Here is a 16,887-nt window from a genome sequence, read left to right on the forward strand (position 1 = left end):
TTTTCTGAAATTCTTTTCATACATATAGCAATACACATTATAATCATGCATTTCTATTAATCAGTAAAAATCTCAAATTACATAATCTAGGGACTAGGGATCACCATTTGTAACATACAAATAACAGCAAAATTTCTTTGAGAAAGTAAACAAAATTGTGAACAAAAAGCTGGTTGGAATCCAGTATCTCTTCTCTATTCCTCCAAATCTTTGTCAGCCGCAAACAGGACAACTGGGAACTCGTGATCTGTAAGTAAGTAAAACACAAACAATAAATTAAAAAATCCAATCATTTAGCATATGTGGTCTTGTATTATAGTTGGAACCACAAATGAGAACTTCTTTTGATATTAATACCTTTCATTAAAAGGAAGACTAGTTTTCATCGTCAGTACTTATTTCAGATGCATCATCTTTATCCTCGTGATAAAATTCATCCTCGTCTTCACTTTCGTCTGTTTCAAGATCATCCACTGAATGGCTTATTCTCTGAGAAGCCTTATCAATCTGAAAGCATATTCAAATAAGACCAAACAAATCCAATAACATTCACCAGATGGCCAAATTAATTTTAGGAAATGTGACAATACCTGTGATGTAACCAGTTGTAGACGACCTGATAATTGCAACAAAGACTGAAGAGTTGCCCCTCTAGAATTTGTAATCTAAAAAGTGGAAAATCAGAATAACCAAATGAAGAAAGCTAAGGCAAGAACCAAATAAGAATAACCTTAATTTTATCTTAAAAAAAAATCAACAAAAGTACCAATCAATGCAAACTTATACCATCATTCCCGAAGAAAATCCTAGAGGAATATTGTTTCAAATAATATATTATAATGGCCTATTGGCCTTTCCAAGTTTTGGTTCTAAAACAGGAAACGTGAGAATTAAATGTGCAAAAGCAACTTCAATACACTTTAATCAATGCAGGGTGTTCGAGTTAGGTTGTGTACTAATGACCCCAACCATAATATGAAGTTATAAATTCGTTGGCCAGCGATTATCAAAAAGAAATAAAAATTAGTTGGCCAACATTTGATAAAAATGTAAACATACATGTACCTCGATAAAAACATAAGTGTAGATATGCATATTAGAAAAAAGAACAATGAGAAAAAATACAAAATAAAGGCATAATTCCTTTCAGATATCCATACAATACATAAATAATATTAATAAGCCAACAAGGCATCATAAGATAAACCATGTTAAATTAACTGATCCTTAATCCTTTGGTCATTTCACTGTTTTTCAAGTCTTCTTGTCCATGAAAAACATTACCAATTTAGTACACTGATGACGAAAGATGGCATAAGTTGTAGACCACAATTTTACAAGTTTATTTAATATTTGGACTTTTCAAATTGTAAATTTAAAACTGAGTTTGCCAATACCAAGCATGTAAATGAGAAAGCAAACTTAACCCGTAATACCTTGTACACCATATCAAGCATATGTGTAACGGATTCTTCAGCAGCATCATGACCATGAATAACTAATATGTTATACATCCATGGAAGCACACACTCTCTGCTAGACGACCTGTCAATAAAGATTTATACATGAAGTCAAGAGTAACAAATGCATGAATATTACCATTCATGGAAAATGAAATATGTACTGAAAATATCATAAAACTCAATAATTAAGTCAATATTATCTAAATGTCAAAACAAAAAGTACATGTTCTCTATGAAAAACTGATGATAGTTCAATAATATACCAACCATATGAAGCCTTGATTATGATTCTGCTACCATCCAATATATCTATTAAACAATTGTCACATTTGGATGTACTTATAGAACACATCCAAGAACTAGCACCGAGATGTATGCTTTTTGTTGCAGATGATATAGTCCCACATGGAGAGTCGAGGGAGGAATTAAATGGAAAGTTGGAGACTTGGAGACGAGCCTTAGAAGCATATGGCTTCCACCAGCCTATGTAGAAGCAAGACAGAGTATATGGAATGTAATTTTAGCAAAAGGTGAAACATTTCTAGCTTAGAAGTGAAAGTTGGAGATCATATCCTACCACAAGTTACATGGTTTAAATATCTTGGGTCTATAGTACAAAATGACGGAGAAATAGATGTAAATCAAGCTGGATAGTTGAAATGGAGGAGGGCCTAAGGTGTTTTATGTGATACGAAATGACAACAAGATAGGATTAGAAATGACAACATGCGAGAGAGAGAGAGAGAGAGAGAGAGAGAGAGAGAGAGAGAGAGTTGCGGTACTACCTATAGTAGAAAGGAAGGTGGAAAATAGGCTTAGGTGGTTTGGGCATGTAGAGAGAAGACTTGTAGATTCGGTAGTAAGGAAAGTAGATCAGGTGAAGGGTAGTCAAATCACTAGAGTCGGAGAAAGACTTAGAAAAACTATTAAGAAAGATCTAGAGATTAATGAGTTGGATAGGAATATGGCATATGGTAGAAACATCATGGTGTTTTTTGATCCATGTAGCCGACCTCACTTCATGGGATAAGGCTTGGTTGTTATTGTTAGAAGCTATAGGAAATGAGGCATGTTTCTATTCTGTTTCCCACAACACAATGGTTCCTGATCTTTAAAAATTTCATCTTCACTACTATTTTCTTGCTCCCAAGATCTTTAATCTTGAAGAGTGAAGACAAAACCAAACTTTTATTGGCAATCGCTTGAGCAGTGAGCACCACATTCTCAAAGGTCCACCATGTGGCATTTGGCTAGCTCTGCTCTCTTTCTAGTAAAACAATTAACTGACAGCATAACCCACTTGGGTTGGTCCATTGGTATTGGCTTGGGACCTGGGAGTGTGCTCCTCTTGAGGTCTGAGGTTCGATTCTCTCTGGCGCCAATTTGGGTGGGCTAATTTAGCTTCTTCAAAAAAAAAAATTAACTGACAGCATCCCCTCTTAATGCCAGTGCAGCAACCCACAATAGCTTCTTCTCCTCAGGAACTTAAATGGTCTAAAACTAAAAGTATTGGCTATTGAGTTACATTGATGAGCCACCAATAAGTCTCCCTCCCTTCCATCAAATCTTGGAATCATCTTCAAGATGACGTACCCACAACTCCAAGACCAGACCTTAAAAGGTAATTGATACCAAACGATATTCTATCACAAAGAAGACGGGGATAAAACCCCAATACCAAGGAGAGAACTCAACAGAATTTTGAGGGTCTACAAGTTACACAGCCTAATTCTCTCAAATGACAAACACCCCCCTCCACTTCTCAATTCCTTATCATATTTTAGGCAACATGCCTCATTTCTCCTAATTAGCTCCCTAACTAACTAAGGGGTTACCCATCAATAACATTAAAACCTAGTCCGTAGAATTTGTTCCCTCGGCTCAATACATGTACACTACATTTGTATTTACTCCTAAAAACATCAAATGGACCAAATGAAGTTAAACTACTACCGACAAAATAGCGGCTTGTTCAAAATATGGTATGCTACAGTGCTATAGTTGTGCCATAGCAGCTATTTGGCAATTCTTTGTACTAAATAGCGTATTGCAGAACAATAGCGATTTGTTCAAATTTTGCTACACTATAACGCTGCTAATGCTATAGCCACTATTTAACAACACTGAATTGTCATAAACATGTGAATGCCAAGTTATTCCATTTCTACTCAGTAAGGGATCGACCGGATATAGAAAATGCCACCCATAAGTCAACATAAATCCCAGAGGAACAATCAAGAGGAAATTGAAAGCATTCCATAATATGCAAAACACCTTACAGGAGAAAGTAGAAGAAAAGAAAATAAACCTTGATTGCCATATAGCCAGCAACACTTCCAGTAGCTTGAATGCTTCGCTTGGTTCCATAGACAAAACGGCTGCTCTTACCTGATAAATGCATCTTAAACTTAGGTATATAAACAATTACCCGTGATTCTTAAAGACAATGGATAACAAACATATTATAATGATAACAAAAAACAAATGGATAACAGCACAGATGCAACCAAAATTGATCCCTGACTCATATAACTAACCTTTTTCTTTGGAAGAGTAGCTTCCAGATCAATACCCTTTAACAATTTCGAACAAAGTTCAAAGTTTGATGCATAATCACTTTCATTGTAAAGCAATCCTCGTGATCTCATCCGGTCCTCCATGCTAATTACATCAGTCTCACTTTGGGCAATCCCATCTGCACAGATTGGAAAATTCAACAGATTATGGAAAGCAGGAAAAGTGCCCATCCATCTTGCAATTCAGTGAATTCACAAGCAATTCAATTCCTTGATTTTGTAATAGATATGTCAAAACAATGCTATTAACCTTAAATTTATGAGATCATTCAATAAGGATTATAGGTGTTTTGTTTATTATAATTCTTAATTCATTTACATCAAATAATAACTGACAAGGTTGAACGTGAGTCATATTTACAAATTAGATTGCTTTTAAGCAAGCATATGGAAGCATCAAATTGTCATTTATTAGATTGTTTTTAAGATTTTTTAAGAATATCATTAATAAACAAAAATATAAGGAAAAAAGTTATGTGAGATACACGTACAAATTCCAAGAAGTTAACAGGGTACATTGACAACTTACTGTACATATTCTTTGCAATATTTCAATCTATAGACCCCCTCACCTATGTGCTATCTATGTAGGATTCATCAACTCGTGCATAGTGGACTTATTAGAAGACAAGTGAAATTTCTGCATTAGTATTAATTTAGCCACGTAAATACTATTCAGCCACGACTTCCATTTTCTAAAAAAGAATGGATGTGTTTGATTTTTTATTTAGCACAGAAATATATTAAACCAAAAGGAATACACAATGTCATCAAAATAATTGATGCTTTATACAACTATACTCAATGACAAGAAAAAATGATATAACTTATAAGTACCATCTATCTCCATAGAATCAGCTGAACCACTTATAAGCAAATCATCCATTACATCCTTGCCCAAAGAGTTTTGAAATGCTTCCTCTTTCTCATGAGAATCAAAAACTTTAGGAATGGGAAGCAAGGCATCCTCAGCATTAGCACGGTCTAGTGCATTTACTGTCAAAATATAGAACAGCAGTTAGTAAACTAAAATAGGACCAGGAATCAATTACAAAGAACTAGAAGATCGATTAATTTCAAACGATACATCAAAATTAGTTCATATGATCAAATACATGATTATGACAAATCAAGCATAATAAAATGAAAATGTAAGAGATAAAAAAAACATTTCTGGGTTTCCACCTAATAGATTAAACTTTTGATATGGTTGATCCTTGACAAAAAGTCAAAGAGAATGCTTGCAAAAAAGAGTTATCAAACGCAAAGAAAGTGTTACCTCTATGAACATCCGTCCTCTTCTTAGATTTGACAAGAGATTGACTCGTTGGAAGAAGAACACCGTCACGGGAGACACTCAACTTTACATCTGTACCGGAATGCACTAAAACATTTTGAAATGATGGTTTTACAAGCATCCCATAAACAAGAAAAACCTTCCCAGAGGATGGCTTCTGGGTGCTTTGTAATTTTGCAGCATATATTGCCGGAAGTGCACCCTTGTAATTTTTGGTGGAGATGGCATCCAAAGATAATGATATTTTCGTGGGTTTTGCAGTTCGTAGTTCATCAATACTATTTCCAAACCAAATGTAACAAAGACCAATTTCTGATATGGCCAAAACGCATATGCCAGCCTCATCATCTTCTCCATTATCGATGCACCTGCTATCAAGAAAGACAGCAGGGTGCTCCATTGCAAGAACACAACTAGCTGACTGCTTTTTAGCACCATCTAATTTCCAAACAGCAATGTTTCTTTCCCCAGCAGAAGATGAGAGGATATGCTTGCCATCTTCAGTGAAGACCATACACCGGACAGATCCCTGATAGTTAAATTAAAAACAATTATTATTAAAACAACAGAAGCATCGCAAAAAAATATAAATAGGGTATGGACACGGTACATAAAAAGCGGAAAATATATGAAACTTACAGGATGACCAGAGAATTTTTGAATCTTTTTTTCATTAGAACAGTTAAAAATCTTCAATTGTGCTGATGCAGTAGCTACCTTCTTCCCATCTAATGTAAGCAAAAGGGCAATTACTAAAATCAGGATACATCATCATAAGACTATCTACACATTGCAAATTCATCTTAATCATGCCTCGCTGAATCCCTTTTGACAAGGAAATATTATTTGTAGTTTAACATCCAATCAACTAACATAAAGCAAAAAGGCAAAAGTGGTTTCATTATAATAATATCAAAACAGGAATTCACTAAGAGTAGACTGAATCCATAATAAAATTTGCAGTGCTATTGTCAATTAAATGCAAAACAGGGTAAACAAAATTCAGGGAATCTCAATCAAAATATACAGCCCTTCACATGCAATTGTCAGATACAGATTGATTCAGTTAGTATCCCAACATAAATGCATTGATTTCATTTCCTACCACACACAAAAATAAATAAAAAAAGATTTCTGCAAAAGCCATGAAGCATGCATACCCGGAGAAACTGATATGCAAGATATTGCCTTCGAAGAGGCTTTAAATTTCTTCTGCAAATTTCCTGTTGTGAAATCTATCATGCATATCATTCCATCTGAACCTGCAGTGTAAAAGTTTGATCCATTTGCCAAAGACGAAATGGCTCGAACACCTCTGCAGTTGAGTTGAATAGTAAGAAAGCAGAAAGAAGCATGACAATGTAAATAAATGTTAACTTTTCATATAAGAAGGGGAGAATTCAAAGTTTAAGCCCAATAATCACAATCACTTACTACTCCTGTCTCATATTAAGGGTCGTTTAAGGTTATGCACGTCTTTTAAGAAAATCGTTGGGTGTACTAATTTCTAGGGTAAAATGTGTTTTCTTTACTAAAGTACTCTTGTAGTGAAGTAGTTAGGTGGGTTGAGACACAATACATAAAGGCATATTAACGGAAAAATGTAATTAAAGTTTCGTTCGTATTCTAAAATAACAAATAATGTGACACTTGATATGAGAAAGAGGGAGTAATTAGCAATGGTTAAAGGTGTCATTTCAAATCATCATTTCATTGTATTCAATCATTATTTATTCTAAGAGTCTTGCTAACATGATCCCTTGGCACTTGTTAGGAATCAAAAATAGAAGTTTTATGTTAAAAAGAACAATTATTAAACTTCAAATATCCACTTTCCCTACATTAATTTTATATTTGGTTCCTTAGCATATGTCCCAACCTAAGAGCACTTGTTATCATTGAGTACTTGTTATCATTTTACTTATTATAAATTGAGTTAACTTGAAAATCACAAAACAATCTCAAGTCTTACCCGGGATGACAATCATTAATTTTCCAAGACAATTGACCAGCAGAAACATCAAGTGCTAAAACATCACCACTACCAGTTCCAAGCACCAACAAAGAAGATGAATGTTTCCTTTTCCTCTACAAATAACAATTCAAAATATCATCCGTTAACTATACTCAAAAACAGTTCACAAGGTCTCAGCTCCGCCCTAAGAGTTTACCTTAGTAAACTCAAAAGTTGAACTCCTCTCTCTCAGGCATAAATCATTAGTGCTACTTTAATCAATAATAATATTACTTCAAAAGTCCCCGTAAGCATAGCTCAGTTGTCGGGACATTGCAATTCGAACATTGTTTCGACTATATAACTAAAAAAACAAATAAAGAAAAGCTAGGTACCTTAGTTTGAAAAGATAACCACTTGATACAAGTATAATCAACAGAAAGGTGTCCTTGTTTATCAAATATATTAGTTTGATGAGTTGAAGTAAAATCTGCAAACTCGGTTTGAATCTGTCCCTTGAGTGTATCCCATATCTATTATACAAAGAAATTGAAGAGAAGTGAATAGAAAGTAGAAATATATAATATAATATAAGCTGTTGGTTGTGGAAAGCGTTAGAATGGAAAAGGAAAATACCTTAATGCGACCGTCACCGGTGGTAATGGCGAAGAAGTCGAGAGAAGGATTGAAAGCGGTAAGAATGTCTCTGATGTGTGTTGAAGCCATAGCGGAAGAGTTGGAAGTGAAAAAGAAGAAGAAGAAGCTTCAATGTGACTAGCGAATGTCTCTGAATATGAAAATTAGGGTTGGAAGGGAAATTTGGTACTGAAATGATGAGAGAATCAGGCACGGCGGCGATTTGAGACTTGTTTGTGTTGTGAGTTGTGACTGTGATGATTTTGCTGATTGTAATTTTTTTTGTTTCTTAACACTGTTAGTTACGTTTTTGCGCAGCTTCTTTCTTTCTCTAGGTTAGAGAAGAAGTTGGAATGGGCTGGGCTCCAAAAGCCCATTAATGTCCCCCTTCTTATACAGCCCACTATTTAACCCGTATGAAATAAAACTGGAAAAATAAATTGATAGTTTTTTCTTTATCAAAAAAATAAAATAAATGGATAGTTTTTTTATTTTACCGATTTTATTGTCATTGAATAGTGATATTTAGAGTAGACATCTCATCCATGTATTCTACACTTTGGCTGATCCTCGCATTTCCACCCAAATGAACTAGATTGGGTGGAGCCGTGGAGGTGTCCACAGGCTATTTCTCTACTTCACAAGCATCACAATAACAATAATCATCATTCTCAATTAAGTAATTGTCTTTATCATACAGACCTCAAATAAGTTTAGAGAAAATCGTTTTTCTTCGGTTAAACCATGCTTAATTTTTAGTTTTCACATTTTCAATAGTCACATGAAACAGAAAGTAAATCTTTAAAATAAATAATAGGAAGATATAATTTTATTATTCCTATATCAAGCTACTATTCGAGTGAAAAATTAGAGATAATCCCTCTTTATCAAATAAGTTATTGAGAAGAGGTTAATGAAAGATTGCAGCATTTGAATAGTTGAAGGTTTTTTTCCCCAAAAATAGTTTGGATGACAAAGCCTACATCCCTGGTTTTGTTATTTTACTATAGAAAAATTCTATAAAACAAATGCCCATGTGATACATGTTAAAGGAACAAATACAAAAATTGAAGTTAAAAGTGGTGAAAATTTGTTGATTCAATTTTTTCAAAGTAAAATTTCTAGTATTTTTTTTTTTCATTTTTAAGTAGTGTCCTAAAAACAATTGTTCACATGACCCTTTTCTTTTAAAGTGTCACTCTCAGTCATGATTATGATTTTCTGACTATCACTACACCAAATCCCAATAGATACCTAGTTTACCTTCTATAGCAGTGCCACCAAGCAGCTAGCAGAAGTAAGTGTACAACATATCCATATCTAGCCACACGAACCGGAGGAAATTGGTCAATATACATTCAACAAATTTGGGCAGGTTATATACGAGTACTATGTAAGACGTTCTGTACATAAATTAAATTTTATAACAAATCAGCAGCAAATGCTGAAATTTTTTCGTAAGGACTATTGAATTGTAATTCCTATCACTATATCCTTGGTATAATTCAGCCTTCAGAGTCCCTTCACTGCCATGGGTGGAAACAAAATGTGGAAACTTCAAACTCCAACGCACAAAAGGTGTATAAGTTCTTTTAACTTTCTGCATCATATTGTGTAGTAGGTACCCGTTAAAAAAAAGACCAGACAAATAATCTTGTGCTACCATCAAGCATCAACAGCCTCAGGTGAGTGCTGCGAAAGAGATCTAAGGCAATGTACAAAATGCAACAAGAAACTCATACCTGTTAGGAATATAGTTATCAAGTATGACCAAAGAAGAAAGTATTTGACGAATTGATGTTGATTGGTGTACATCACTTGTCGTGACAGCTAAGAAATTCAACTATACAAGGATATTCCTGTTCCACTGCCTGCGCTCAACATATGCATAGAAAAACATCACAAAGAAAGCAATAGGTTTTTTAAGACATCACCAAGAAAACATATACCAATTATTTGTGTCAAAAAATTCTTGATACAGCGCAGTACGTAAATGAGACAATTAAAAATGGAAGAAAGATGAATAATACAAGAAAGAAAGATGCCCTTTTTTGCTTTTTCAAAAAAAAAAAAAAAATGAATACAAAGTTGGGCGCATATGGCCATTTTCCAATCAGAAATAAACTTAACAATGATAACAAAGGTAGTAAGGTAATACCATTCTTCCTCCAACCAAGTCATAATGAGCATAATGTGGGCCTTCGGGATCCCCAAAAAGTTTATACGTAACCAGGTGCTCAGGAATTAGTTTAACGGTATCTGCTCATAAAAAACCCTTTAAGAATATTCATTTCTTGAAACCCCAACAGGCAAATAAAACATTAACATCTATGATATGAAAAATACCTTCCACAGCTTCAGGTGGGCAAATCAGATCCATGTCTCCAGCAATAGCTAAAATAGGTACATTGCTTTTGTGTAGATGGTCCTTGTAAAAAAATGTCCCGTCCCTATTACATAAACCACGCTCTCGAAATGCTGTTGTGAGTTGTAAGAGAAGTTTTGCGGGTATGGTGCCTGCCAGATGCAATTATATTATACAAAGGTGATTTTTAAAATGGTTAGTCAAATATAATTGGCTTAACTGAAGAATAAAATGTTGGGTTCACTTTATATACCAATCTTATTCCAGAATAAAGAAGTTATAATCTCAGGCATACCTACTTGCTGATTGGAGCAAAAGCAACAATATCTAGAAAATACATCTAGCAGGATTAGATAACTACTTAAATTCAATGAAAACCAGTCAAATCATCATTTCTTGCTCGTCATATAATTCCTAAATAGTTTAATATCTAACCCTCTGACTCATCAAAATAAATATCATACCCGCTACGACCTATCCATGCCTTCTAGTCCCAGAGGCTTAGCCTTTTATTATATTAAAAGCAGAGAAATAATTTAACTTTTTCAACATACTGGTCATCTTAGCATATGCTTAAATGAAGTTATATTATATCACTGATTTAAATCCATCTGAATATCCTCTCTCAAGATTCTGTATGATGATGATAACATATAACTTACAATTCTCAACATCCGTTAAATAGAGCCACTGGGATGGTGGTTACAAGTATGCACTAAAAAAGAAGAGTGCGTTCTTATGTCAGGCAGATGTTCTGGTAAGAGTCCAAAACAAATAGCATGTGAAGTCCAACTGATTAGTCCAAAAAATATGTATTCTACTACAAGACATGACGCTATAATACACATGAGAAGATGGGATCTCTCTAATTTATCTTTTATTAAAAATAATAATTAAAGCCAAAGCATAATTCAATATTTGCATGATAGTATCAATCCAACAGCCATGCTATTGCCTCTAGATCCTTCTAAACATCAACAGTTTGCAATTTCTCATTGTGTCAAATGTTAACAGAGATACTATTACTGATCCCAAAATAAATTATACCCTTGCTACAGCGTAACAAAAAACCTATGCACAGGCCAATTTAACCTTGTGCTAAGATTCAAAAGAATGGGAGGGAGCAAACTCCTACATCCTAACCACTTGTTAATATCAACAAGTCATAACAGCTCTGAAACTAACATGTCAAGAAGCAACTTCCCCAAGCACTTAAACAATTAGTTGATGGTACACGAATATTTTTGGATTTTTCAAGGATAGAAACTTACAAAAGTTATTCAAAACCAGCCTTTTAAATAAATCAGGATCCATCATGCCCTCGGCTGAAATCAAAGTATTTAACCATGACGATGCGTATGGTGAACGGGATGAAACCTCGTAAGCTGCTACCAACATTGCCCCTAAAGGAACAACAGGGACACTCAGAGCCTGTGCAGGATCTGCCTGTTTTAAAAATGACTTAATTAGTGCCTTGGCAGATACTTTGGCAAGTTAACCGCTAAACATATCGAGGGAGTAACTAGGAACAGATAAAACTTATAAGAGCACTAAAACACTCTCTTTTGAACACTTTCTCTAACACTCACTATCTAATTGAGTGAAAATCATGTGGGTCTCACCACTTTATGTGGGGCCTATTTTAAAAGTGCAAACTCACATTGATTTCAACTAATTAGATAGTGAGTATTAGAGAGTGTGTTCCTAGCACTCCTCCAAAACTTAAAACTTTTAACTTACAAGAGGCAAGAGTAACTTCAAAGTTGATTTGGATGATGTGTAGTCCAGAGATGATGCCAGTGTAACTACTGCAGCAAATTTGGGTTCTTTTCCTTCAAAACCTTACATGAAATGATAACGAATGATAAATAAATAAACAAGTTACATATGTAAATGTCTAAACAGATACATAGATTTATACCTCTATGTATATATGCTCACTAGTAAAATGTCATTATGTATTGATAATTTTTAAGAAGCTGATGTCATAGTTTAAAAGCAACAATCTCAGAATAACTAGTGTATCATGAAAATATAGAAGGGGTAGAAGTGGTTAAAGAGTAGCATTATTCTATGTAAGAAAGAGAATCAGGCCAAAGTTATTGAGATGACAATAGATATATTTCAGATTAAATCCTAGTTTCACTAACAAAAATTAAAAAACAAACTCATGAATTCTCATGTTTGAAATCTACCAGTATACTTGACTCGACTACATGCTATATCTATATATGGACCGAATCTCAGATAGTTCTAAAGTTTGATCTTTTTGCAATTCATCAAGAGATATAGTTATTTATGTTGTAGACATTTTTAATGTAAATCAGAAAAAGTTCATGCTAGGTTTAGAAATTGATATGGAGTATTGTTAGCGACCTAACCACAACTATGCAAAATGTAAAGGAAACTTGCAGAATCCCCAGAAAGAGAGTATAATAGATAAAATGATAGTCCACTCCCAAATGGTTTAAGTTAGATGAATAAATATTGAATAGTGAGCAATTAAAAATTGTAAGTCAGATCATTGACAAAGATTTAAATTGTTTATCATTGGCACGATTATAGAGGATATTGTGAGGTGTAGCCAACTCCACATTGTGTAAAAAGGCTTTTGTTATATCGCTAGAGACTCCCATCAAAACAAAAAACAGAGTTAATGGTTTTCAAAGATAAAGTTGGTAGTTGTCATTTTCCCCACAATGTATATATTGTACTACCAAAGCTGTCTTAACATCTAATAACTGAATGAATGATGGCATATTTGGTCTACCCAACAATAGAACAGAGATAATGTATCTGCCATAAATGGCCATCATTATAATATAGGCCTACTATGGAAATTTCCAAATCTAAATCCTACACCTTTGCTCAAATTAAAAAATGGTTGGGGATTATAGTTTAGACAATAATGGATGTTGGTTGAGAGAATGAAAAATAAGATGATAACAAATAAAAGAAAAATGGTAAATCCACAGTATCAAATTACGCTTACCAGACTGTGCCAGCATTGAATACAACAAGATGCCTCCCATGGAATGTCCAATTGCAAGCAATTTTCCGTCTTTTGGCATGCTTTGTTTTAGAATGTATTCTATCTGTATAGGTAAAACCAAAGAAATCATATAAGAATAAGATATATGCAGCCAGATAAAATTTCCTCTGAATATCACAAAAAAGAGAAGGATTACAATTCATATAATTGTTAACCAGTGAAAAAGGAATTATGAATGTGTAACATTCCAACATGATCAGATGTCACCTCACCGCTGCAGGAACATCTTCTTCCAAGTAATGATCAAAGTCCCAATTGTACTTCACCATCAAATCCAGTTGCTTCTGAAAATCTTCTATTGTCGAAGTAAAGCGAGCTTGCAAATCAAATAGTGGAGGAGAAACAGATAGCTGGCCTGCCTCAAAAATATTTACTAGCTTTTCACTCAGATCAGTTATTTGACCAGTAATTCCAGAATTTTGTCTCGTTTCCAACAAAGTTGCAAGCTTTCCCCTTACCTCGTTGAATTGTTCATATAATGGAGAATCCACCAAAAGTTTTGAAAACTGATCAAGTAATTTGGCAGACATGACCTTCGCTTGACTTTCACCAAGAAAGCCAGAGACTCTTTCTGACAAACTCGTAAAAGTCTCAGACAACCTAGCGACCAACTTTGATTCATCCCAAGCAGTAGCTAACCTAGTTAGGTCTCCTATGACAGCCACATTCTCTGTTTCTACTCCTTCTGAGGCAGAATTGTAAGGTCCAGACACAGCACCAGCTATGTTATCCAATTCCTTTTTTGAAGACATGGGTTCATTGGTTGCATTTTCTAACACATCTTCCATCTTCTCAGACATTGCATTGGCAGACTGTTCAATATCTTTGGAATTTGAACCCTGAACACTCAACCCAGCTCCTCGTAATTCAAGAATCCAAGTCTCAAATCCCTGACCAGACATGTGACGTGCAAAGGATGACTGCAGCATATATATCATGTGTTAGTATGATATGAAGCCTGATATAAAGGGCCAGAAAAATATGTAATGCTCGAAAAAATACAACTAACCAGTTATGATTAGGCAGAGGGTATCATTCATTACTCAGACATAATTTAATTGCATAAAATAATACAACAGAAAACTGAAAATTTAACAACAACAACATGGTGGAGAGAAAAACAGATAATCAAAAGATGCATCTTCAGAGTTCAGTGCATTCTTTAAAGGAAGAGGAGTTCATAATTTTTCTATCAAAGTGCAATTTAAAACAGTATATTAGTAATTAGTATCAATATCCAACACTCCAAAGTATCTAGTTCCTTTGTTCATAAATATATTATACTATAATATTTTACATCCATAATTTCTAATGCTAAAGAAAACTATTTGAGTGTGAAAAATATACAGGAAACAAGGACATGCATATAAAATATCATAACATTTCCAGAGATGTAGGTCATCTGATTGCCATAACTGTGATGCATGACTACTTGCATTGAATCAGCTAATTGACCAATTTCACATGCCAAAAAAATTTCAAGTTCATGGTTGCCGATTGAATCAATAACAAGTTTACCAGCACGGGAAACTTATCTCCCAAACAATGATAAAAAACAAGAACAAAAAACTCCATTTCATTACATGTATCTGTTATATGGATCAGATGACATCATGATTTTCTATTCTATCATAATTTTCTTGATATCTGCTTATCTCCAACTATTAAACCATCCTCTACCAGATCAACCTTCCTTACCAGTGTTTTTACGGATTTTCTTTTAATTGTAAAACACAAACACCAACAAATTTTGAGATGCAAAAATTGAAAATGAAAGATGACACACAGGAAAGATAAGTAGACTCAAAGGCAAACTACATACAGAACAGAAACAAACACAATGAACAATTATGAAGGAGGGAGCTAATAAAATTCTAGATACAAATAAGATTACTAGAAAAGTGAGTGAAAAAAAAGGTTGATTACCTTAGGGGAAAGGTCATATCCTACGGCATTTGTCCCCACTCCTGACAAAAGCAACAGAGGATGATTCCTTGGAGGTGCCTGCAAAACAAGTAAATTATCTACATTTTAACATACATGATCATCACTTTGTCACCAAGATCATATCACATAATTGATATAAAAAAGATATTGACACATAATTCAACGGTTGCATTCCATACAAAATTATTAGTGGTGTAGGTGTCTAATTATTAAACCTGTATCTATGAACAGATTTTTATAAATGGTATTAATTCAATTGTTGCCTTGAAAACTTTCAAATTTTTAAAAAATTGTACTGTATATAATTATTATAAACTATAATTGATAGTTTATTGCACATTGACAGAGTATTATAATACTCATGTACTATCTAAATATACAGTTCCAGTGACATGAAAAATCTACCATATACTGTTAGATTATAAACTACTACTACTACGTATTAATTTAATTAGAATATCTCAAAAAGTTTATAGATATATAACTAAGAAGATACTAATATCATGTGATTTAAGAGCATGAATTTATACAGTAGAATGAATATTTGAATATACTAAGCAAAGTGTGAATAAAGATGAGTGGAAATTGAATGAAGGATTTAAACCTTAGGAGAAGGGTGGTAGCGCCAGAGAGCGAGTTTCCAATCGGAATTGGAGACGGAAACATAGTGAAGTTCATCGGCGGTGCAAATGGAAGGCTTATCGTGGACGCCGGTGGAGAAGGCTTTAAGACGAAAGGGAACGGTGGCGCGTGGGAAACGACGGAAGGTTGAAGAAGAAACTTTGCAGAGAGAATAGATTGGATCGTATTGGATGATTCCCATTTCAACGTCGTTGATTTCGTTTCTTTTTTTTTATTTCCACTTTCCTTTTCGTGATAGTTTTATTTTATGTTATTCGTTCACTCTGAAATGTTTCAATTTGGTGTTTTCCAAATGTTATGGCGGTTGACATCGTGGCATAATACTTATCCACAATTTATTAATGCGGAGTAAATGGTTTTTTAGCAAAACTGAAAGGATTAAGATTTAGAGCATTCACAATAGAGCACTCCATTTTTTAGTATTTAAATGGTCTCATATGGACACATCATCAATTTATTATTTTTTTAATAATAGTACCTAATAGGTACTCAACCCCTCCAATGGAGCATTTCTTAAAAGTTCTAAAATGGGTCCCACAATAACTTCACATCATTACAATATATTTAATTATCTATTTTATAATGAGGAGGGTTATATTGACTCCAAGAGTAAGTCTTTTGAGTTACTCCACATCCTCACTCTTGATTTTGTATTAATCCAATGATCAATATTAATTCTAATTAATAATGGTGTGACCTCAACTTCCTTAATCATTCTCCCAATATTTACTGTTTCCTTTTATTACTCAATATTTACTCTTCCCTAAATCATAATTAATACTAATTGGTAAAAAAAAGGGAAGGAAAAAAAGAAGAAAAAAGCAATCCACATAATTCTTTCAACACTGATCCTCTGCAAGAATGATTTTGTAACCGTTTTAATTTGATGATAAACCATGAAAGTAAAATGAATGTCAAAGTTTGTCAAAAAAAAAAAAATGAATGTCAAAGTCAT

At 33.9% G+C, this 16,887-nt stretch overlaps 2 protein-coding genes across 2 annotated transcripts; both read right to left on the reverse strand.

Moving 5' to 3' along the window:
- On the reverse strand, positions 1-8,235 carry LOC123921334 (WD repeat-containing protein 43). The gene is made up of 13 exons (XM_045973829.1): positions 7,927-8,235; positions 7,686-7,823; positions 7,309-7,424; positions 6,497-6,651; positions 5,976-6,064; positions 5,319-5,865; positions 4,877-5,035; positions 4,001-4,158; positions 3,772-3,851; positions 1,437-1,545; positions 591-665; positions 358-507; positions 1-247 (listed from the first exon to the last, which is right to left on the reverse strand). The coding sequence occupies exons 1-12, from the start codon at positions 8,014-8,016 to the stop codon at positions 376-378; spliced, it is 1,848 nt and encodes a 615-aa protein (XP_045829785.1). The 5' UTR covers positions 8,017-8,235; the 3' UTR covers positions 1-247; positions 358-375.
- Positions 8,236-9,262: 1,027 nt separating this feature from the next.
- Positions 9,263-16,241, reverse strand: LOC123924127. Its single transcript, XM_045976906.1, has 10 exons — positions 15,895-16,241; positions 15,270-15,347; positions 13,556-14,263; positions 13,284-13,386; positions 12,032-12,132; positions 11,563-11,737; positions 10,273-10,443; positions 10,085-10,185; positions 9,669-9,797; positions 9,263-9,526 (listed from the first exon to the last, which is right to left on the reverse strand). The coding sequence occupies exons 1-9, from the start codon at positions 16,111-16,113 to the stop codon at positions 9,741-9,743; spliced, it is 1,713 nt and encodes a 570-aa protein (XP_045832862.1). The 5' UTR covers positions 16,114-16,241; the 3' UTR covers positions 9,263-9,526; positions 9,669-9,740.
- Between the last annotated feature and the right edge of the window lie 646 nt (positions 16,242-16,887).

The sequence above is a fragment of the Trifolium pratense genome, linkage group LG1 (genome assembly GCF_020283565.1).
Source record: "Trifolium pratense cultivar HEN17-A07 linkage group LG1, ARS_RC_1.1, whole genome shotgun sequence".
Classification (NCBI taxonomy): domain Eukaryota; kingdom Viridiplantae; phylum Streptophyta; class Magnoliopsida; order Fabales; family Fabaceae; genus Trifolium; species Trifolium pratense.

Bases quoted from the DNA above. Each gene is read 5' to 3' on its own strand.
- LOC123924127 (XM_045976906.1), bottom strand. From the start codon at position 16,113: ATGGGAATCATCCAATACGATCCAATCTATTCTCTCTGCAAAGTTTCT. The intron at 12,133-13,283 runs GTAAGCGTAATT...ATTTCATGTAAG, and splicing joins TTCAATGCTGGCACAGTCTG to GTTTTGAAGGAAAAGAACCC. The intron at 11,738-12,031 runs GTAAGTTAAAAG...TTTTTAAAACAG, and splicing joins TGAAGTTACTCTTGCCTCTT to GCAGATCCTGCACAGGCTCT.
- LOC123921334 (XM_045973829.1), bottom strand. From the start codon at position 8,016: ATGGCTTCAACACACATCAGAGACATTCTTACCGCTTTCAATCCTTCT. The intron at 4,159-4,876 runs GTACTTATAAGT...CAATCTGTGCAG, and splicing joins TGATTCTATGGAGATAGATG to ATGGGATTGCCCAAAGTGAG. The intron at 1,546-3,771 runs GTTTATTTTCTT...CTTTATTGACAG, and splicing joins CTGGCTATATGGCAATCAAG to GTCGTCTAGCAGAGAGTGTG.